This window comes from Schistocerca piceifrons, chromosome X (genome assembly GCF_021461385.2).
Source record: "Schistocerca piceifrons isolate TAMUIC-IGC-003096 chromosome X, iqSchPice1.1, whole genome shotgun sequence".
Classification (NCBI taxonomy): Eukaryota; Metazoa; Arthropoda; class Insecta; order Orthoptera; family Acrididae; genus Schistocerca; species Schistocerca piceifrons.
This window is the reverse complement of record NC_060149.1, coordinates 53,940,440-53,965,627: the sequence shown is the minus strand read 5'-3', so window position 1 is coordinate 53,965,627 and position 25,188 is coordinate 53,940,440. Positions and strand designations below refer to the sequence as shown.

Here is a 25,188-nt window from a genome sequence, read left to right as displayed (position 1 = left end):
CCCTTATAGTAAAACATGCCACTTTTCTAACAGACAATTATTTAGGATATGCCTGAAAGGAATGTGTTTCACTTTTGTCTTTGATCTCTTGTGGATGTTGTTGTTGCTGTGGTCTTCAGTCCAGAGACTGGTTTGATGCAGCTCTCCATGCTACTCTATCCTGTGCAAGCTTCTTCATCTCCCAGTACCTACTGCAACCTACATCCTTCTGTATGTGTTTAGTGTATTCATCTCTTGGTCTCCCTCTACAATTTTACCCTCCACACTGCCCGCCAATGCTAAATTTGTGATCCCTTGATGCTTCGGAACATGTCCTACCAACCAGTCTCTTCTTCTTGTCAAGTTGTGCCACAAACTCCTCTTCTCCCCAATTCTATCCAATACCTCCTCATTAGTTATGTGATCTACCCACCTGATCTTCAGCATTCTTCTGTAGCACCACATTTCGAAAGCTTCTATTCTCTTCTTGTCTAAACTATTTATCATCCATGTTTCACTTCCATACATGGCTACACTCCATACAAATTCTTTCAGAAACGACTTCCTGAGACTTAAATATATACTCAATGTTAACAAATTTCTCTTCTTCAGAATTGCTTTCCTTGCCATTGCCAGTCTACATTTTATATCTTCTCTACTTCGACCATCATCAGTTATTTTGCTCCCCAAATAGCAAACCCCATTACTACTTTAAGTGTCTCATTTCCTAATCTAATTCCCTCAGCATCACTCGATTTAATTCAACTACATTCCATTATCCTCGTTTTGCCTTTGTTAATGTTCATCTTATACCCTCCTTTCAAGACACTGTCCATTTCATTCAACTGCTCTTCCAAGTCCTTTGCTGTCTCTGACAGAATTGCAATGTCATCGGCAAACCTCAAAGTTTTTATTTCTTCTCCATGGATTTTAATACCTACTCCAAATTTTTCTTTTGTTTCCTTTACTGCTTGCTCAATATACAGATTTAATAACATCGGGGAGAGGCTACAACCCTGTATCACTCCCTTCTGAACCACTGCTTCCCTTTCATGCCCCTCAACTCTTATAACTGCCATCTGGTTTCTGTACAAATTGTAAATAGCCTTTTGCTCCCTGTATTTTATCCCTGCCACCTTCAGAATTTGAAAGAGAGTATTCCAGTGAACATTGTCAAAAGCTTTCTCTAAGTCTACAAATGCTAGAAACATAGGTTTGCCTTTCCTTAATCTTTCTTCTAAGATAAGTTGTAAGGTCAGTATTGCCTCACATGTCCCAATATTTCTATGGAATCCTAACTGATCTTCCCCAAGGTCAGCCCCCAACCAGTTTTTTCATTTGTCTGTAAAGAATTTGTGTTAGTATTTTGCAGCTGTGACTTATTAAACTGATAGTTCGGTAATTGTCACATCTGTCAACACCTGCTTTCTTTGGGATTGGAATTATTATAATCTTCTTAAAGTCTGAGGGTATTTCACCTGAGTCATACATTTTGCTCACCAGATGGTAGAGTTTTGTCAGGACTGACTCTCCCAAGGCCATCGGTAGTTCTAATGGAATGTTGTCTACACCCGGGGCCTTTTTTCGACTCAGGTCTTTCAGTGCTCTGTCAAACTCTTCACGCAGTATCGTATCTCCCATTTCATCTTCATCTATATTCCCTTCCATTTCCATAATATCATCCTAAAGTACATCGCCCTTGTACATTCCCTCTATATACTCCTTCCACCTTTCTGCTTTCCCTTCATTGCTTAGAACTGGGTTTCCATCTGAGCTCTTGATATTCATACAAGTGGTTCTCTTCTCGACAAAGGTCTCTTTTATTTACCTGTAGGCAGTATCTATCTTACCACTAGTGAGATAAGCCTCTACATCCTTACATTTGTCCTCTAGCCATGCCTGCTTAGCCATTTTGCACTTCCTGTTGATCCTATGCTGCCTTCACTACTTGATCCCTCAAAGCTACCCGTTCTTCTTCTACTGTACTTTGTATTTCTTTCCCCCATTTCTGTCAATTGTTCCCTTATCCTCTCCCTGAAACTCTGTACAACCTCTGGTTTAGTCAGTTTATCCAGGCCCCATCTCCTTAAATTCCCACTTTTTTGCAGTTTCTTCAGTTTTAATCTACAGTTAATAACCAATAGATTGTGGTCAGAGTCCACATCTGCCCCTGGAAATGTCTTACAATTTAAAACCTGGTCCTAAATCTCTGTCTTACCATTATGTAATCTATCTAGTATCTCCAGGCTTCTTCCATGTATACAACCTACTTTTATAATTCTTGAGCCAAGTGTTAGCTATGATTAAGTTGTGCTCTGTGCAAAATTCCACCAGATGGCTTTCTCTTTCATTTCTTACCCCCAATCCATATTCACATACTATGTTTCCTTCTCCCCCTTTTCCTACTCTCGAATTCCAGTCACCCATGACTATTAAATTTTTGTCTCTTTTCACTACCTGAATGATTTCTTTTATCTCATCATACATTTCGTCAATTTCTTCATCATCTGCAGAGCTAGTTGGCATATAAACTTGCACTACTGTAGTAGGCATGGGCTTCGTGTCTATCTTGGCCACAATAATGCATTGACTATGCTGTTTGTAGTAGCTTACCCACACTCCTATTTTTTTATTCATTATTAAACCTACACCTGCATTACCACTATTTGATTTTGTTTTTATAACCCTGTATTCACTTGACCAAAAGTCTTGTTCTTCCTGCCACCAAATTTCACTAATTCCCACTATATCTAACTTTTATTGTATAGTTTAATTCCATTACATAGCACACTATTTTAGGTTTTTGTTGTGTTTTTTCTATTGAGATGTAATTTGTGGGAGGATATGATTCCATGTTCATGTAGAGTCCTTTTCCTGATAAAAGTCTTTTTTAATGTGGATCACTGTTTGCAATATGTACTCACATGGAACAATCAAAATTCCCATAGATTTAAACAGTGCAGTGCAGCGAGTATTCTTGTTACTTTTTATCATAATACATATTTCACCATGTTTGATACCCTTGAGAAAATCATTGATATATATCAAGAAGAGTATTGGACCAGACACGCTTCCCTTTGGGCTCCAATATTAATGTATTGGGTTAAAAATGTGTTTTATGGTATGACAGCAGTTTGTTTGAGAGATCTCTACACATTGCACTCTGCTTTTTAGGTATGAACAAAACGAGTAATTTGTTATTCCTCTTATACCTAGAGCTTCCAGTTTATTTAACAGAACTGCATGGTATACCCTACTGAATGGTTTTCTGAAGTCAAGGAAGATGCCTGTTATATGATCTCCTTTATCTAGTGCTTCCAGAACATCATTTGTAAAATGAGCTATAGCTGATTGTGTGCTTCTACCAGGCCGGAATCTGAACTGTTCTTTACACAGAAGATTTTGCTTTGTAGGTACCACATGAGTCTAATTTTCATTATGGTTTCTACTACTTTTCAAAATGGCGACAGGAAAGAGCTGGGCCTACAATTTTTTTATATTTTCATGGTCTCCTATCTTACATAGGGACAAGACCTTCGCATGCTTTAGTGCCCCTGGGAAGAAACCTGTGGTGAATGATTCATTTAAGATGTGCACTGTAGGGTCTTTGATACTGTATATATGGTCCTTCAGCAAGCACACAAGCTCTTCATCTGTACCTGCTGAGCGCTATAGTCTGGAACCGCGCGACAGCTACAGTCGCAGGTTCGAATCCTGCTTCGGGCATGGATGTGTGTGATGTCCTTAGGATAGTTAGGTTTAAGTCATTCTAAGTTCTAGGGGACTGATGACCTCAGCAGTTAAGTCCCATAGTGCTCAGAGCCATTTGAACCATTTGTACCTGCTGAGTTTTTATTTTTTACATTCCAAACAAAATTGCTTATTTCTGCTGAAGTGATCGGTTGCAGCATCATTGTGTTTGGAACAGAGTTCAGTGTTGGTACTGGTTGTATTTTTTCAAATTTGTGGTGTAACTGGTTTCTATGATGCTGAAATATTGATTTGCATAGTTTGCAATTTTTTTGGGATCGTGTACTGTATTACCATTATGCTGTAATTGTATGTTTACCTACTTTGTATTTTTTCCATTTGTCATCTGTGTGGTGACATTCTAGGCCACTTTTATTTTCTGCCTTTTCTGTAATTTTATCATTTTGAGACACTTGTGCTGTTTTTGAACAGTTCTCGGGTATCTGACCGGGTAGTGTCATAATTTCTCCCAGATATTTCGGCAGACGTACACGCTGCCATCTTCAGGTGGTTCCTGATGAATGCTGTGCTGCTCCCCTCGGCGTCCTATATATACTGGCTGTTACCCCCTCCACCGTTCCTCTCCTGGTGTCTTCGGTGCGGCCGTCGCGACGACTACTGGAGGTGGTGGGGGAAGCAGTGCCTGGGTCTGAACTGGAGTCTGCAGTCTCCCTGCTGCCACCGTCAGGGGCAGTCCTCAATCTCTGGGACCTCATCTTTCTCTCCAGGCTGAGTGCAGGGTTCCAAGCCTGACTAAGTTGAAGGCCGCTGTCTTTATTAATTAGATTGCCCTGTAGTCATGTTTCGATGGCCTCTTTAGTAACGCAGTCCCAGAAGTAGGAGGATTGACAGAGTATTGTTGTTTTTTCATGCTCCATAGTATGGCCAGTCTTTATACAGTGGTCAGCCATGGCTGTTTTAGTGGCCTGGCGTAATTAGGTATGGCACTTGTGTTCGCGGCACCTCTCTTCTACAGGGCAGACTGTCTCCCCAATGTATGAGTTTATGCACTGACAGGAAATTTGATAAACGCCTGGTTTTTGAAGGCCTAGGTCATCTTTCACTGAATCCAGTAGAGTCAAGGTTTTTGCAGGGGTTCGGAATACACATTTCACATTTTGTTTCCCCAGGATTCTACCGATTTTTCTTGAGGCGTTTCCTACAAACGGAATGCACATCAATGACTTGTGTTCTTCTGTTTCTTCTTCATGTTCTCCTGGCACAGTCTGTCTGAATGTGTGTCTTATTTGCTTCTGGTTGTACCCATTTTTCCGAAATTTTGTCTCGAGGTGCTGCAGTTCTGCTGGAAGGCTCTCCTGATCGCAGATCGATCGTGCCCTGTGAATAAGTGTGTGCAAAGCGCCTTCACGCTGGAAGTTGTGGTGGCAACTGAAGGCATTTAGGTACAAATCAGTGTGTGTAGGTTTCCTGTATACATTGTGTCCCAGCTTGCTGTCAGGCTTCCATTTCACCAGGATGTCAAGAAATGTTAAGGCACCATCCTACTTCAACTCCATCATGAACAGTATGTTCGGGTGCAGCGAGTTGAGGTGTTCGAGAAATTCATTTAAGCTGTCCCATCCATGTGGCCAAACAACAAATGTGTCATCCACGTAGCAGAAGAAGCAAGTTGGTTTTTGTTTGGCTTGTCTAGTGCCTTCTCCTCTAAATTCTCCATAAAAAGTTTGCTATACCCGGTGAAAGCAGGCATCCCATGTGCGACGACATCTGTCTGTCCTGTCAAATGGACGGGACAGCTTAAATGAATTTCTCAAACACCTCAACTCGCTGCAACCCAACATACAGTTCATGATGGAGATGGAGCAGGATGGTGCCCTACCATTTCTTGACGTTCTGGTGAAATGGAAACCTGACCGCGAGCTGGGTCACACCAAATACACCACGAGAGGAACGGTGGAGGGGGTAATGGCTAATATATATAGGGTGCTGAGAGGAACAGTACAGCATTCATCAGGAACCACCTGAAGATGGCAGCATGTACGTCTGCCGAAATATTGTGGAGAAATGACGATGCTACACGGTCTGATACCCAACAACTGTTCAAATTTGAAATACACCGGAAAAACTTCAGATCGCATACTTGTGCTGTTACTAAAGCTTTTCTATATATGTTTTTGTATGTTTGGTAGTATTTTTGAAATGCAGGATGATTTTGGTTGTTTTTTATGCTGGTGAGGTGTTTGAGGGTTACAGAGGATTTTCATATTCTGTTGGGTACCCAGTTACTTTTGTTTTGTGTTTTAGTGACTCATAGTACTCACAGAAACAGTTCTTCAAACCTGAATTTAAATTTTGGTAGGAACTTTGAAAACTTCCTGGCCAAGCTAGTCTCCATGTACACTTCTTCCAATGTTTCATTGTTCATTTAAATGGTAAATTTAACCCTTTCTTGCTTAGAGAAGCCCATTCTGTGTGTGAGTGTTTTAGTTTTGTTTTCTACAGCAATGTTTAATTTTAAGAGCTGACTGGAATGATCTGAAAGGCCTAGGTTACCTACAATAACATCACAATGTTCTTTTTTCAGATCAGTTAGTATATGCTCAATGATCGATGCCAAATGCTTAGTTACCCTTGTGGCTGTGTTAATAAATGAGAATTTTACCCTTAGGATTAGTAACCATGTCCAATGCTTGGATTAGTTTTGCTATGAATGTATCTATGCCTCCACTGAGAGAACAGTCTTTATAACGTGTGGCGGTCTTATTGCTATAGCTGATATTTCTACATGCTTTTCTTCACTTAATGAAATAAATGTCATTTCTAACTTTATGTATAACACCTTCCTTTACATATATACATGATCTACCACCTCTCATGGTGTTTCTACTTCAGTGGTGTGTGAGATTATATTAGCTTAGAGCTACATGTGTAATTTCAGCATCCCTACACCAATGTTCTTTCATGCGAACAAATGAACTATCAGTAGTCTGCAGTTCCACTTCTACCTGTTGTGCATTATTTCTTATGGATTGGGTATTGTGGTGGAGAACTGAGGAACACTTCTTACCTTGAAGACTTCTCATTTTTCTTGTTTCTTTGTCTAAAAAACCATTTGGATGATGAGGAGCTATAGTTTTCTTGTTGTTCCCTTCACTACCCACTGTTGTTTCTGCTGAGTCCTTGTCTTTTTTGCCTGCTTTTCTGCTGATGATGATGGTTCTTTCATTTGTACATTTCTTTGAGATGTTTTTGTTGTTCCTGTTGGGTCTGGTGATGGCATTGTGACTGTTGGTTTGGTTTTGAAGTTATTTTGGTGTTTTTTTATTTCCTTGTTTATCAGGTTAACTAGATATTCTTTACCTAAGCCATTCAGATGTAGTCCATGTTGTGTGTGGAATATATATTCTATATTACTCAGATCAATGCATTTCACATTTTTAAAATGCCTGTAGATTTTAGCAAATTGATTATTGGCACATTGTATTGACACATGACTGGTGATATGGGATGTTCACAATTCCAACATTTGTATGTGTGATATTTTTCAGATACTTTTTAAGATCATGTATAGCACTCACCTTTTCACATTTATGTACATCATTAGAACCTCCTAGAAGTATGACAAAGTCTTTTATCCTCTAGATTTTTTACGTCTGTAGATGCAATCATCTTTTTAATTTCACCAAGTGGGGCTCCCAGTTTCACTCTACCACATGAATATATATTAGTTTTTTCTCTTAGTTTATTTGCAAGACCATGGCCATGGCTGCCTGGAAGCTCAAACAGTTTGCTATTGGAGTTTACAGTGTGGAAGCCATTTGGCGTTGTTTCACTTAACAATTCAGCACACCTCTAGGTTGGCAGATTTGCATTGTTCACATTTATGCTTGGTTTCTTATTTTCTTCTGTTGATTTATTCACATTGTCCTTTTCCTCTTCACCTCATTCATGAGAACTACACAGACCTGCATTTCCACCACCATGTGGGAATTTCAGCTTGTGCAGTTCACTTTTTTTGAGCTGTAATTTTTCAGTATCAGTTTTTAAAGTGCTGATGATAAACTGGAAACTAGTTATTGCTATAACGTCAAGTTGAACACTTATGTTTTAAAAGCGACACAATACATGTATGTCACAGAGGGAGTAGACCACGTAAAGCATGTGTACACGATAACGGTCAAATCTGCACTAAGTCCAAGTCTAGCGGACGCTGGCCGGCTGGCCGCTTAGGTGGCGTGGCTGCTGCAAGGCTGGCAGACAGCACCGCATGTATAGGATGCGCGTAATTGCGTGGCGGCACTTTGAATGATCGGCGCGTCACAACACTTTTCCTCCACTTTGAAATTTTTGCACTGGTCTTGATGGAGGTGGCCTGTAGATGGCTAACGTCCATAGGTGTTGTTTGACTGATGAGGTCTCAAGGAGGAGGCTTCCCATATGGACGGAAGTGTCCCCAATGATAAAGGGTCGAGATGACAGGAGACATAGGGGTCGAATCTGCTGGGGCCCAGTGCACCATCCGGTTCCTGCATGGGCACACCTCCTGGTGGCGTGCGTTCCTGTGCTGGCACAGAGATGATGGTGAGAGGGCTGCATTGTGAGTAATGAGAGATGCCAAGATCCCAAGCATCAGGTAGAGCCGAAGGTGGTGTAGTGGCATCTGGAACAGGTGTTGCCTGCACCCGAGGCTGAAGCTGGTCTGAATGATGCACTGCAACACCCGTGTCTGTCTGGATTTCATACAGGCATTGGCCACGGTGTCGTAAGATGCGGCCAGGACTCCATTTTGGCTGCCTGCCATATCCCCGTACCCATACAAAATCCGCAAATTTGGAAGAGGCAAATTGCAGACCATTATCAGTAACAAGAGTAGAGGGAAGGCCTTCCAAAGAGAAAATGCAAACTAGAGCATTTGTGGTTGCCACAGTGGTAGGCGATGTGCAACTGACAATGAAAGGAAAGTTAGAGTAGGCGTCAATTACGAGTAGCCAATAAGTATCTAAAAAAGGTCTCACGAAGTCAGCATGAATGCACTCCCAGGGCAATCTGCCCGTTGCGGCAAGTCCGATTGATATAAGAGGAGACATGGGCAATGTGTCGGCGTCCGTAGGAGAAGGAGGCAAGTAGAGTTGCTCCGACAGATGATGTTCATCCGGTTCCTGCATGGGCACGTCTCCTGGTGGCATCCGTTCTTGTGCTGGGACAGAGATGGCAGTGAGAGGGCTGCGTTGTGAGTAATGAGAGATGCCAAGATCCCAAGTGTCAGGTAGAGCCGAAGGTGGTGTAGTGGCATCTGGAACAGGTCTTGCCTGCACCTGAGGCCAAAGCTGGTCTGAATGACGCACTGCAACACCCGTGTCCATCTGGATTTCATACAGGCGTAAGCCACGATGTCGTAAGATTTGGCCAGGACTCCATTTTGGCCACCTGCCTTATCCCTGTACCCATACAAGGTCGCCGGCAATGAACCGGCCAAGCGAAGGCACGCACGGGCGTGAGATGGAACGCCGCAGAAGATGAAGTAGCGTGCGGAGCTGTCGGCCATGTAAGAGCTCAGCCGGGCTGAGGTCGCCCAAGGGGGTGAAACAGTAAGAAGCCGGAAATTGGAGAAGCGCATCATCAACAGCAGAAGAAGTCAGGAGTTTCCGCATCTGAGCCTTAAATGTGCGGACCAGTCATTCAGCCTCACCGTTAGATTGCAGATGGAAGGGAGGGGCTGTGACATGCATGACGCCATGACGAGCACAAAAATCCGCAAATTCGGAAGAGGCAATTTGCAGACCATTATCAGTAACAAGAGTGGCAGGAAGGCCTTCCAAAGAGAAAATGCAAACTAGAGCATTTGTGGTTGCGACGGTGGTAGGCGATGTGCAACCGACAATGAAAGGAAAGTTAGAGTAGGCATCAATTACGAGTGGCCAATAAGTACCTAAAAAAGGTCCCATGAAGTCAGCATGATTGTGCCCCCAGGGCTTCTCAGGCGAAGGCCACAGTGACAAAGATGACTTCGGTGTGGCAGCCTGTGACGCACAAGGGCTGCAAGCAGCGACCATGTGTGCGATTTCAAAGTTGATGCCAAGCCAGTACACATAACGGCGCGCCAGAGGTTTTGTGCGAGAGACACCCCAGTGCCCTTGGTGAAGTAGGCGCAAGACCAAAGCACGCAAAGACGCAGGTACCACAACACGCGGTGACGCATTGAAGGTGGAAAGGAGGATAACATCATCCCTAGCCATGAGGCGGTAGCACAAAGCGTAGTAGTTCCGTAACGGATCAGAAGTCTTAGCGGACGGACGATCTGGCCAACCCTTCTGAATACAGCGTAAAACCCGGGAGATGGTAGGGTCAGAACCCGTAGCAGCCACCAGCCGGTCCCCGGTGATGGGGAATCCGTCCACAACCCTCTGCTCGGCAACATCCAGGTGGAAACACAAAAGTTCGTCCCTATTGAATGCCAGATCAGGACCCATGGGAAGGCGAGACAGTGCATCAGCATTTGCATGTTGAGCCGTCGGCCGGAAATGAATCTCATAATTGAAACGAGACATGTAAAGAGCCCAACGCTGGAGGCGGTGTGCAGCCTTGTCAGGAAGTGACGTTGATGGATGAAACAAGGAAACAAGTGGTTTGTGGTCTGTAACAAGATGAAATTTGGATCCATAAAGAAAAACACCAAACTTATGAAGAGCATAAATAATGGCCAAAGCTTCTTTTTCAATTTGAGAATATTTTCATTGGGCATACGTGAGTGTTTTGGAGGCATAAGCAATGGGATCTTCAGAACCGTCAGAAAAATGGTGCGCAGGGACAGCACCAACCCTGTATTGAGAGGCGTCCATGGCAAGAACTAGATGTTGCCCAGGTTGATAAGTAACCAGGCATGGGGTCTGTTTCAGTATGGTCTTCAATTTCCAGAAAGCCGCATCGCATGACCCGGACCCATGAAAAGGCATATTTTTATACAACAGGCTATGCAACCGCTGAACCACCGAAGCAGCAGATGGTAAAAACCTGTGATAGTATGCCATTTTCCCCAAGAAGGCCTGTATTTCCTTAACAGATGTAGGGTGAGGAAGGGTATCGATCGCGGCGACAGTTTGCTGAAGCGGACGAATACCACCCCGAGAGAGTCTGAACCCCCAAGTAAGTGATAGATTCCTGACAAAATTGTGATTTCTGAAGATTACACTTAAAACCGGCAGTCTGTAAGACATGAAAGGTGTGCGGAGATTCTGAAGATGTTCTTCAGTGGTGGAGCTAGTGACAACAATGTCGTCCATGTAATTGATACGTCCAGGGACAGAGAGCAATAATTGTTCCAAGAATTGCTGAAAGAGAGCAGGGGCACTGGCAACCTCGAATGGCAATCACTGGTATTGATAGAGGCCGAAAGGCCTGTTAAGGACCAGAAACTGCCGGGAAGCAGTGTCGAGAGGAAATTGATGACAAGCTTCTGACAGGTCAATTTTAGAAAAATACTGGCCCCCAGCAGGTTTAGTGAACAGTTCTTCAGGTCGGGGCATAGGATAAGTGTCGATGAGGCATTGAGCATTAACAGTGGCTTTGAAATTGTGACAGAGACGAATATCACCATTTGGCTTAGCAATGACAATGACAGGAGAGGCCCACTCACTTGAAATGACAGGAAGCAAGACCCTGGAAGCAGTGAGATGATCCAGCTCCCGTTTTACCCGATCACGAAGGGCCACAGGAATGGGCCAAGCCTGAAAAATCTTAGGCCGAGCGGTGGGTTTGAGCATGATGTGTGCTTCAAAATCGTTTGCACGGCCTAACCCAGGAGAAAAAAGGGACGAAAATGTCATCGACAAGGAATCTAATTGAGCATAAGGAATGGCATCAGAGACGATATTGACAGAGTCATCTATGGAGAACCCAAAAACGTGAAAGGCTTAGAAACCAAAAAGATTTTATGTGTTACTATGGTCTACCACAAATATGGGAACAGTGCGAATGACAGATTTCTAACATACCTCAGCATCAAATTGTCCCAAGAGAGAAATCTTCTGTTTATTGTACATCCGTAATTGCCTAGTGAAAGGTGATAGGGTTGGAGAACCCAACTGAAGATACATCTGAGACTTGATGATAGTGGCAGCAGAACCAGTATCCTCCTGCATGCGAACATATCGACCAAGTATTTGGACTGTCAGGAATAACTTCCCTGAAAGGGAAGAAGTACAATTGACAGACAACACAGAATCAGAATCAGCGTCATGTTCATGAACATCATGTATGCGGTCGGATTTGCAAACGAATTACACATGACCCTTCTTTTTGCAGCTGTGACACACGGCCCAAAGTTGGGGATAATCCTACTATGAATGTTTTGTATAACACTGTGCACACGAAGGAAGTTGCTGGGGGTTTCGCTGCAGTTTCTTAGAGGTTTGTTTATGGTTAGGCCGAGGCTGTGCTTCGGAGCATACTGCGGCCACATCGGCCGGCGGGGACACACCACACGCTTCCTCAACAGTGCACAGAGGTTGTATTTCCCCAATGTCACCCCATCCCTCTATTTGCACTCCATCAGTGTGAGAAATTTCAAAAGACTGCGCGATGGAGAGGACTTCATCTAGAGTCGGATTTGCCAACTGAAGGGCATGTTGCCTTACTTCTATGTCGGGCGCTGACTGGATAAAAGCATCTCATACCATGGAATCAGCATAGGATTCTTTGTGAATGTCAGGAACAAATTGACACTTTCTACTGAGGCCATGAAGTTCAGCAGCCCAAGTGTGATAGGATTGATTCGGTTGTTTTTGACAATGATAAAAGGCAACACGAGAGGCTACCACATGCGTTTGCTTATGAAAATATACAGACATAAGTGAGCACACTTCAGCAAAGGACAAAGATGCAGGATCTTTCAAAGGAGCCAATTGTGACAACAATAGATACAGGTGAAATCCATGAAAGGAACGGAGACTTACATGTTTGTTCATTCTTGACATGGAATGCCAAGAAGTGCTGTCGAAGACGTTTTTCATAATCAAATCAGTCTTCCGCCGTCTCATCATAAGGAGGAAAAGAAGGTATAGACAACGATGAGAAACGCCCCGCATTGGCTGCTGTGACGAAATCGCAAATTGGCAATGTGAGAAGCATTTTCTGTTCAATGAGACCTTGCAATAGTTGCTCTAAAGTAGCCATGGAAACTTGTGGGTCAATGATGAAAAGGAAAAATCCCATCCTCATCGCCAATTGTTATAATGTCAAGTTGAACACTTATATTTCAAAAGACGACACAACACATGTAAGTCACAGAGCAAGTAGACCACATAAAGTGTGTGTACATGGTAATGGTCAAATCTGCATAAAGTCCAAGTTTAGCGGATGCTGGCCGGCTGTCCGCTTAGGTGGCGCAGCTGCTGCATGGCTGGCAGACAGTGCCGTAAGTTGAGGACGCGCGTAATTGCGCGACGCCACTTTGAATGATCGGTGCATCACAACAGTTATGCATTCATTCCAAGTTCATTCAGTTTGCTAATTTTGTCCATACATTTTTCACATGGTTTCTTTTAACTGAATAATTGATTTTATTTGGAAAGACACATGGTTAACTTTTACCCTTGATGCCATCATGAATTCTTTGCATAATTCACCAATATTTGTCCACTAGATTTCATATTCACCATTCTCTTAAGTGCTCCACGGGAAAGTTCAGCATAAGTTGCCTGCAAGACTTAAGTTACCCCAATGTAATTTTCAGAATCTTTGAATAGAGTGATTTAGTCCATATTTTGCTAGCACTGAACACATTTCCTGAAAGCACTGACCCTCTCTTTGCATATAGAGGTTGGTCCCTCTCATCAGGAGCCTGAGTGACCTCTCTTAATTTTTAAGCCTTGCAAACTTATTTCTCTCTCTTCCCCTTGCACTTTTATATGTATCTAGTGGCAATACTAATATTTCACCTCTTGAGGACAAGTGATGGCCAGCAGTGCTCAGTGGTTGCTTCAGCATGTTAATGTGTTATTTGGCACATCCCTGCTGGCTCTCCTACTTGAGGGGGTTTTGTAGAATATTAGGTGTGAATGAATTAATGAGTAAATATGTCTGTGTACAGCATATTTATGACTTGAAACCTCCATTACAGCAGGGCAGAGCTCTACTACAGCACTGCCTTTCACTGGAAGTTTGCTCTGAACAGCTGCTGTGTTCACATGCACTGTCTTGTGTACTGCAGTATCAGCAGATGAAGTGTACATTATCTGCACTTGCTGCCTACATCCCTATCCAACTCCTCTCCACAACGGTATTTGCAACAGATCAACCAAATATAAAGCCTGAAAAGTCACATGCCATAGACAATTTAAGAGACAAATAAAACAGCTAAATCTCATTTTACTGTACTAATGGATCTTTTTGCTGAAGTACAAGGATTGTGCAAATCCAGTCATTTTATCTTGTGTACTGTGATTCATAACTTCCACTTATTACTTAATTTTTAAAAGGAACTGTTATAAAATAATGCCTAACTGTTCTTCTTTCCTTGCAGTATATGCCAGAGAACATCATTTCAGTAAGGAGTTTATGGGAATTAGAGCAAAGCTCAGAATCAACTAATCTTACTGGAACGGTGTCGCTGATTTCTCCATTTTCATCATATCGGAAAGGAGTATTAATCACTCGTATACATGTAGACTCTGATAATGATGTTACAGGAGTTGCTGAATTAACTATGAACAGGAGAAAATATACAACAACACTGAAAGGTAAGATAAGCCTTGCACAGATAAAAGAAATATGTGAAGATATACTGTAAACCAGAGCTGACAAGAGGTGACAAGTAGTAAAGCTGTATGAATAAAAAGAAAGAAAGTACAATGTAACTCCACTGAGTTATGTGGAAGCATTTTGCCAGGGCAGTACATACAAAGAATTCACTGAATTCTGCTGCATTAATTTTAAATGTTGACAACACAGGGTGTCCCAGAAGGAATAATCAATATTAAGGGATATGACAGGAATGATCATTTGAAGCAAAAAATTTTATATGGCCATATGCCTTATTGAGAATGGTTTTTGAGAGAGAACACATTTAAAGTGCATTGTATATTTATATTCTGTATTATTCAGTACATTGTCAGGTTTACACATTTACAAATGTACAACAGTTAATAAACTTTACAAAATGTGTTTCACAAACTGTCAATTGAAAAGTATGTATTTTTTAACACTTTCACCTGTAAGCATTCTTGTACACACAACAGTACAGCTGTTGTACAGTTCACAGTATATCTTCAAATATCCCACCATCAACTTCAGTGCATTTGTGCACTCTTGGGAGGACATGTTCTTTTGCTTGTCTGAGTGCATCTTCATGTTCGATAATGAGGGATATATGTCCATGATGTGACAAAGCAGTTCCTCCTGCATATTCACATTTTTTTTAAACACCTCAGACTTCATCCAGCCCCATAAACAACAACTGAATGGCCCAAGGTCTGGTGATCTTGGTGGCTAGTTAATTGTACTACCATGATCAATCCAGTGAGTTCGTTAAATGCGATTGAGGTGTTTTGTCACATGACAGGTAAAATGTGGAGGGCCTCCATCATGCATGAAGTACACTGCAATCCATGTTGCCAAAGAAATGTCCTCAAGGTTTTCAACAAACAAATTTTCTAAAAAATCCAAGTAATTCTGCCCCGTCATTTGCTCTTCTAAAGACACATATGTGCACACCACTAGCCCAAAAATAGCTGTACATTAAATGTGTTTCACCTCAAATCCATTCAGAGTAGGGCATAAGTCAATATGAAGTTTTTTGCTTCATAAGAGCATTCCTATTGTATCCCTGAACATTGATGATTCCTCCTGGGACTCCTGGTACTTTGAAACAATTTCACATCTTTCTTCAGTACTCTGGATATCATCTTTTTCATGCCACTTAGCAAAGGCTGCATGATATATATTACTGAATAAGTTATTCAGGAATTCTTTGTAGACATTAGCTGATTCCAATGGCATGAAAAAAGTACATAGATGGCTGTTTGACGATTGAGGAAATACAAAATTACATAAAAAACTGTTTTGGGCTGTAACGTGAGGTGGATGTGAAAATTTTACATTTGTGACTTTTTTTAGAAATGCATATTTTTTGACCACCTTTTGAGCTGTCATTTGCCTTTTTATCCTGGATTCTTTATTAAAGCTAACATTATTTTTCACCATATTTTTCTGCCTTCAAATGATGATTGTGGTGAGGCATTCATGTACATCAAAGGGAGTGCATAAGTTTATTTTGACTAAACTCTTTGTGTCCTTGAGCCTCACTGGGGCAGCATCTGAGGTGAGTCATGGGCTGATACTTTGACTAGGGTGAAATCAGTGTAGCCACATTTAATCGCAAGTAATGATGCTGGATATTAATTTTAACCTGCCAAAATTTAACCTATGAAGAATCTGTTGACAGAGTTTCTAATACTGAACCTCCTGCACATGTGTTGGACAGTGAGGTATTGGGCAACAGTCGACATCCTTTACATAATGACTCAAGGTGAAACTTTCTCAGACTTGCAGGCAATTATTATGTTTTTAGGTACAAAATCAACTTATTTTTCAATATTGCAACCTATTACACCAATTATCATTGCAGTTTACATATCTTTTCTAGTGAGGAGCTCACATCTTTGAAGTCTGATCTCAGAAACTCAGAAAAATGGGCATCCATGACTATCATATTCTTTCACTGTAATAAGAACATATATCCACCCCCTTCCTTCTGATGGAATCCCCCACCGTCCTCCTTCCACAATTTTGCAATCTTCTTATAGAGTTTTTCTATACATTTGGTCCATAAGACATGTATAGTATTTTCCAGTTATTATTTTAGTTTTTTGATGCAGCCAATAAGAAGAACCTCTTTTGCACCCAAGAAAACACTTCCATTACCTTTCTTGCAGATAAAATGAACTTCACCCTTTGTGATGCAGATTGCTAGCTTTATCCTCTGCTTCAGTTGCTGTTTATTTTATTTATTTATTTATTTATTTCACCTTTGTATAAGATGTGGATCTACGGTATGAAATTAGTTCACAGAATCAGTGGGACCTTTTTTGAAGTAGTCAAAACATTGCTAAGAAATATACATGTGACACCCATCTTGCGTAAAGCTTTCTCATGTTAATTCTTCATGTAAAGTGCACCATACTCTTTCATCTGATGTCCCTATGGTGTCAGGTAGTTCATATACTTTTAATTGTTGGTAATCCAACACAATAGCAGTACACAATTGTGCAGTTTATTGATATTTCATATTTGAATTGCCAGTATGGGATATCCTTCACACAGATCATCTTCCATAAAAGTATGTGTTTTAATTCAGCCATGCATTTCTCAGCTGTTGAGAATGAAGAAGAAGATTTTTTCTATTCCATCACCAAAGTTTGTATGGATTTCCACTGCTGGTAGACAGCAAAATAACTTTATGATGGGCATTCAAGTTAACTCATTCAAGAAAAACATGCATAACACGATTACTTTAAGAAGTAATATAAAGAAATACATATAAATTTACATCTGTACTCTGCAAACCAATTTGAAGTGCACAGCAGAAGGTACATGCCATTGTACGAGTTATTAGGGTGTCCTCCCATTTCATTCACATATGGAGTGCAGGAAGAATGCTTGTTTAATTGCCTCTTGTACTCATGATCCCTGTGTGGGCAACACATAGGAGATTGTAGTATATTTACTAGAGTCACCAATTAAAGCTGGTTCTTGAAACATTGTAAGTAGGCTTTCATGGGATAATTTGTGTCTATTGTCAAGAGTCTGCCAGTTTAGTTTCTTCAGTATCTCTGTGACACACTTGAGTGGGTCAAACAAAGTTGTGACCATTTGTGCTGCCCTTCTCTGTATAATATCCTCTGTCAGTCCTATCTGGTATGGATCCCACATGCTTGAGCAAATTCTAGAATGAGATGCATGAGTGATTTGTAAGCAATCTCCTTTGCAGACTGATTGCGTTTGCACAGTATTATATCAATAGACCAAAGTCTATCATTGCCTTTATGCATGCTTGAGCCTGTGAGATCATTCCATTTCATATCTCTACAAAGTGTTACATCCAGGTATTTCTATGAGTTGGCTGGTTCCATCTGTGACTTTCTTATATTATAGTGCAAGGTTATTAATATACAAAATGAACACAAACATTCCATCACACTTCACTGGGACACACTTGAAGTTACTTCTACATCTGATGATGACTCTCCATCCAAGAGAACTTGCTGCATGCTCCCTACCAAAAACTCCTCAGTCCAGTCACAAATTTCTCTTGATACACCATATGATTGTACTTCTGACAATAAGTGTAGATGTGGCACTGAATCAAATGCTTTTGGAAATTAGGAACTACTGTATCTACCTGACAGTGTTCATCAATGTGAGTTTGATTTCACATGTATGATGTTTCTGGATTTCGTGGTGGTTGAAATGGAGGGGGTCATGATGATCAAGATGCCACAGAATGTGTGAGCTCAGAATATGTTCAAAGATTCTACAACAAATCAGTGTCAAGGATACTGGACAATAGTTTTGTGAATCACTTCTATTGCCCTACTTGTAAATGGGTGTCAACTGTGCTTTCTACCAACTGCTGTGCACAGTTTTTTGTTCAAGGGACCCATGATCGGTTATAGTTATAACAGGGCTCACTCAGCCACAAATGTTGTATAGAACTTGATAGGGATTCCATTGGGTGCTTGAGCTTTGTTCAGTTTTAACAATTTCAGTGTATTCATCTCTTGGTCTCCCTCTACGATTTTTACCCACCATGCTGCCTCCAATACTAAATTGGTGATACCTTGATGCCTCAGAACATGTCCTACCAACCGATCCCTTCTTCTGGTCAAGTTGTGCCACAAACTTCTCTTCTCCCCAATCCTATTCAGTACTTCCTCATTAGTTATGTGATCTATCCATCTAATCTTCAGCATTATTCTGTAGCACCACATTTCAAAAGCTTCTATTCTCTTCTTGTCCAAACTATTTATCATCCATGTTTCACATCCATACATGGCTACACTCCATAAAATACTTTCAGAAGAGACTTCCTGACACTTAAATCTATACTCGATGTTAACAAATTTCTCTTCTTCAGAAACGCTTTCCTTACCATTGCCAGTCTACATTTTATATCCTCTCTACTTCAACCATCATCAGTTATTTTGCTCCCCAAATAGCAAAACTCCTTTACTACTTTAAGTGTCTCATTTCCTAATCTAATTCCCACAGCATCACCCGACTTAATTCGACTACATTGCATTATCCTCATTTTGCTTTTGTTGATGTTCATCTTATATCCTCCTTTCAAGACACTGTCCATTCCATTCAACTGCTCTTCCAAGTCCTTTGCTGTCTCTGACAGAATTACAATGTCATTGGCGAACCTCAAAGTTTTTACTTCTTCTCCGTGAATTTTAATACCTACTCTGAATTTTTCTTTTGTTTCCTTTACTGCTTGCTCAATATACCAATTGAACAACATCGGGGAGAGGCTACAACCCTGTCTTACTCCCTTCCCAACCACTGCTTCCCTTTCATGTCCCTCGACTCTTATAACTGCCATCTGGTTTCTGTACAAATTGTAAATAGCCTTTCGCTCCCTGTATTTTACCCCTGCCACCTTTAGAATTTGAAAGAGAGTATTCCAGTCAACATTGTCAAAAGCTTTCTCTAAGTCTACAAATGCTACAAACATAGGTTTGCCTTTCCTTAATCTTTCTTCTAAGATAAGTCGTAAGGTCAGTATTGCCTCATGTGTTCCAGTGTTTCTACGGAATCCAAATTGATCTTCCCCGAGGTTGGCTTCTACTAGTTTTTCCATTCGTCTGTAAAGAATTCGTGTTAGTATTTTGCAGCTGTGACTTATTAAACTGATAGTTCGGTAATTTTCACATCTGTCAACACCTGCTTTCTTTGGGATTGGAATTATTATATTCTTCTTGAAGTCTGAGGGTATTTCGCCTGTTTCATACATCTTGCTCACCAGATGGTAGAGTTTAGTCAGGACTGGCTCTCCCAAGGCCGTCAGTAGTTCCAATGGAATGTTGTCTACTCTGGGGGCCATGTTTCGACTCAGGTCTTTCAGTGCTCTGTCAAACTCTTTACGTAGTGTCATATCTCCCAAATCATCTTCATCTACATCCTCTTCCATTTCCATAATATTGTCCTCAAGTACATCGCCCTTGTATAGACCCTCTATATACTCCTTCCACCTTTCTGCTTTCTCTTCTTTGCTTAGAACTGGGTCTCCATCTGAGCTCTTGATATTCATGCAAGTCGTTCTCTTATCTCCAAAGATCTCTTTAATTTTCCTGTAGGCAGTATCTATCTTACCCCTAGTGAGATAGGCCTCTAGATCCTTACATTTGTCCTCTAGCCATCCCTGCTTAGCCATTTTGCACTTCCTGTCGATCTCATTTTTGAGACGTTTGTATTCCTTTTTGCCTGCTTCATTTACTGCATTTTTATATTTTCTCCTTTCATCAATTAAATTCAATATTTCTTCTGATACCCAAGGATTTCTACTAGCCCTCGTCTTTTTACCCACACGATCCTCTGCTGCCTTCGCTACTTCATCCCTCAAAGCTACCCATTCTTCTACTACTGTATTTCTTTCCCCCATTCCTGTCAATTGTTCCCTTATGGTCTCCTGAAACTCTGTACAACCTCTGGTTCTTTCAGTTTATCCAGGTCCCATCTCCTTGAATTCCCACCTTTTTGCAGTTTCTTCAGTTTTAATCTACAGGTCATAACAAATAGAATGTGGTCAGAGTCCACATCTGCCCCTCGAAAAGTCTTAGAATTTAAAACCTGGTTCCTAAATCTCTATCTTACCATTATATAATCTATCTGATACCTTTTAGTATCTCCACGGTTCTTCCATGTATCCAACCTTCTTTCATGATTCTTAAACCAAGTGTTAGCTATGATTAGGTTGTGCTCTGTGCAAAATTCTACCAGGCGGCTTCCTCTTTCGTTTCTTACCCCCAATCCACATTCACCTACTACGTTTCCTTCTCTCTCTTGTCCTACTGGCGAATTCCAGTCACCCATGACTATTAAATTTTCATCTCCCTTCACTATCTGAATAATTTCTTTTATTTGATCATACATTTCTTCAGTTTCTTCGTCATCTGCTGAGCTATTAGGCATATAAACTTGTACTACTGTGGTAGCCGTGGGCTTTGTATCTATCTTGGCCACAATAATGCGTTCACTATGCTGTTTGTAGTAGCCTACCCGCATTCCTATTTTCCTATTCATTATTAAACCTACTCCTGCATTATCCCTATTTGATTTTGTGCTTATAACCCTGTAGTCACCTGACCAGAAGTCTTGTTCCTCCTGCCACCGAACTTCACTAATTCCCACTACATCTAACTTCAACCTATCCATTTCCCTTTTTAAATTTTCTAACCTACCTGCCTGATCAAGGGATCTGACATTCCACGCTCCGATCCGTAGAACGTCAGTTTTCTTTCTCCTGATAACGACATCCTCTTGAGTAGTCCCCGCCCGGAGATCCAAATGGGGGACTATTTTACCTCCGGAATATTTTACCCAAGAGGACGCCATCATCATTTAATCATACAGTAAAGCTGCATGCCCTCGGGAAAAATTACGGCTGTAGTTTCCCCTTGCTTTCAGCCGTTCGCAGTACCAGCACAGCAAGGCCGTTTTGGTTATTGTTACAAGGCTAGATCAGTCAATCATCCAGACTGTTGCCCTTGCAACTACTGAAAAGGCTGCTGCCCCTGTTCAGGAACCACACGTTTGTCTGGCCTCTCAACAGATACCCCTCCGTTGTGGTTGCACCTACGGTACGGCTATCTGTATCACTGAGGCACACAAGCCTCCCCACCAACGGCAAGGTCCATGGTTCATTGGGGTGGGGGGGGGGGGGGGGGGGGGGGGGGAACACATGGCAGAAGAAAAATAAATAGTTACAAAATGTAGCAATAGATGGTGCTGTAAGCATCATAATTTAATTGTGGTTGACTACAAATGACAAGTGAATCATACAACAATGTCTAAGGTGTATATTTGATATTAAACAAACTGTACTACTCAGTGTGGATGGGTGTACAGATGTGATACTGTTAGTTACAAAAGCCCATCCATCAAGGCAAGGTCGTATCACATCAGATGGCAAAAATCAGTTTTTAATTGTCCTGAGGCCAAAAACTGCATAAAAAGCATCAATCACATCAGTTTTTAATTGTTCTGAGGCCAATAAACCGCATAAAAAGCATTAATCAAAATCAAATTGGATTATTAATTTCCATGTGACTGACACAAAACATGTTCAATATGCTGTCCACCATTTCTGCAACAAGTTGAAATTGAGAAACAGCATGTTCCACAACAGACTGAAGTTTTTCCATGGTCACTTTCAGGATGTGTTGCACAATGCATGCCTTCAATGCAGCTAAGTTTGCAGTCGGAACACTGAACACAACATCTTTCAGATAGGCCCACAGCTAGAAGTCACACAGATTAAGATCAGGTGATTGGGATGGCTAGGCTGTAGGGAAATGGCTGCTGCTAATTCCAGGGTTTATGAAGTGGCGCTTCAGCAGCTGCTTAACTGGATATTCAATGTGCAGAGGTGTGCCATCTTGCATAAAAATGGTCCCATCCATGCTGTTGGAGAGATGGTATGACGTGATTGCACCACTCATAGTACTTATCAGTGATGGTACAGATAGCAGGACTGGAAGCACCTGTCTGTTTGAAAAAATATGGCCCTATCATAAATGATGCTGTAAACCCACACCACAAAGTAACCTTTTCAGGATTAAGTGGTACTGGTTGATTTGGGTGTAGATTTTTTGTTACCCATATTCAGCAATTCTGTGTACTGACATATCCTGCCAGATAAAAGTGGGCTTTGTCTCTCCACAAAATCTTCCACAGCCAATCATTGTCCATTTCCATGTGAGCAAGAAATTCTAAAGCAAAGGTCTCTTTTGCTGGCAGGTCAACAGGTAGCAATTCGTGCACATGGGTAATATTGAATGGATAGCAAAGAAGAATGTTTCCTAAGATTTTACGCACTGTGCTCATGGGTACATCCAATGTTCAGGCAGTTCTCCATGCACTATACTTTTGCACACCACCACGTGTCTCCTTCTGCATTGCTGTTGTCACTGCTTCCACTGATGTTGAATTAATTTGTTTCCTCCCTCTACCATGTTGCACACCAAAAGAACCCATCTCTTAGAATTTCCAAATCATTTTCTCCAGACCCACTGCAGTCATCAGACCAATGCCTTTTTGCAAACCCTTCACTGTCTGGAACTTCTACAGAGTGTACTGGTTGTTACCTATCTCGTTTCTTCACAACTGATAAATTGTGGAATCTTATGCGGCATATTGTGGTAGGACCACACTCTCACCACGTGTCTTTGAATGAGAATAATACGATTATTTCCAGCACAATTTCAGCAAGACTTATTTATTAGTAGCTGCTGAAACATTACACACTGCAGATCTCATTTGTCTAGGGGTTTTCGAAGTTTTTGTCTGCAAAATAATTACTCCAACAAGCATGGCCTGAGTTTTCTTCTTGTTTGAAATAAACTCTATCGGATCCAAAATACTTTCAGCTAAAAATTATATTTATTCGTACTTTTTGTTTAGTAACTACAACATTTTCACTATGAACATTGATAATCTAAATGCATTATCCTGTACTGGTCTCATAAACACGTCCATCTCCCTCCAAAACCGACAAAGAAGAGGTGGGCAAACCAACATGTGCCCGGAAGTTGCAGACATTCCTGCATTCTAGATTTTTTGGTCTACTGACCTTAATAAAATCCAAAGATACATATAAATAAATACATATAAATATACAGCATTTAACATCTTTAACGAATCCATTATTTAACATAAACAAAAATATGCATAGTTAAATTAAACACATTTTCTGGCAACATAATGAAATTTCCTCAACTCTTTACTGTGGGCATCGTACTTTTTGCATGAGAAACTTTAACTCCGACAGTTAATTACATTACAAGAGCAACGTGTGCAGATTCATCATTCTTGTAATGCAGCTTTACAAACAGAGCATGATCCTGCATTGAGACAGTCATGGTGAACATCACAGATGCAAACGGAGGAAAGATTGTGTACCCAGTGTGTTTATACCAACTTCAATGTGTCATGGACATGACAGGAGTTTTCATTTACGTATTCTAACACATACAGTGCCATTTATTGATTGATTTTCACACAACTTTTTTTCTTCTGCCATACGTTTTCCCCCTTCTCCGATAATATTCCATTGCAATTTGACATCATTCTGACCAGTGGGGTTATTTCTACAGCAGTTTGAAAATTTAACTTTAATTATAGTCACCCTGTATTTCTTAACAGCACTGAGGCTAGCAGTTATTTCACTTATCTTTTCAGTGGTACAAGGATTAAATTTGGGCCATTCTTCTGGGTTTCCCTGTGTAAAGGAATATTTGAAAACAGACTTAAGCATTTCTGCATTTGCTTTGCTACCCTCAGTTTCAGTCCCTGTGTTGTTCACAAGTGATTGGACACTAACTTTGACACCACTAACAACCTTTACTTATGATCAGAATTTCTTTGGGTTTTGTGAAAGTTCAATTGGCAGTGTTCTCTATGGGAGACATTGAAGGCTTCATGTGTTGCTCTCTTGACAGACAAATTCATTTCATTCAGCACCTCTCTGACTTTAGTCCTATGCTTTGTTTGACATCTGTTGTGTAGTAGTCTCTTGTTTCTCTAGAAGCATCTTTGCCATTGAGGGTTCTTCCTGTATCACCTGCTCTGATGGTTACCTAACTATCCAGTGCATGGGCATATCTTCTTTTAAACTTGAGCCGCAGTTCATCTACATGCTTGTGTCCTGTGCTGAAAGTTTCAAGTTCCTCAGTGTGATATGACAATACTGCTTTTTTATCTAGTTTACTGAACATATATGTCTTTCTACTTGTTTTATTTAGCCTTTGGACTTTAGTAATGATTGTTGCTATGACGGCATCATGGTAACTGATACCATTTTTGATGTGGACATCCTCAAGGGATCAGGCCAATTTGTTGCCATTAGATCCAATATATTTGCATCATGGGTGGGGTTCTGAACTATCTGTTCTGGGTGGTTTTCAGAGAAGGCACTGATTAATGTTTCACAATATGTCTTGTGATGCCCAACACTAACAAAACTGTAATTTTCCCAAATGATTGTCGGATTATTAAAGTATCCACCAATGATTACAGCATGATTGGGTAACTTATGTACAAATGATCTAAGGTTTCCTCGAAAGTTTTTGGTTACATCATGAGATGAATCTGGTGGGCAATAGAAGGAACCAATTACCATTTGATGCTAACCCTGATACTGAGATTTGTCCAAACAATCTCACATTCTTCAATTTTTATCTCAGAGGATTTGAGTTTCTTGTCTACTGTAGCAATTACACCACC

The 25,188-nt window shown here is 41.0% G+C and overlaps 1 protein-coding gene across 1 annotated transcript in view; it reads left to right on the top strand.

Moving 5' to 3' along the window:
* Positions 1-25,188, top strand: part of LOC124722172 — an 830,020-nt gene that overhangs the window by 365,103 nt on the left and 439,729 nt on the right. Inside the window, exon 31 of the mRNA XM_047247373.1 lies at positions 14,210-14,426. Within this exon, the coding sequence (XP_047103329.1) occupies positions 14,210-14,426 (217 nt within the window). The remainder of the gene's footprint in view (positions 1-14,209; positions 14,427-25,188) is intronic.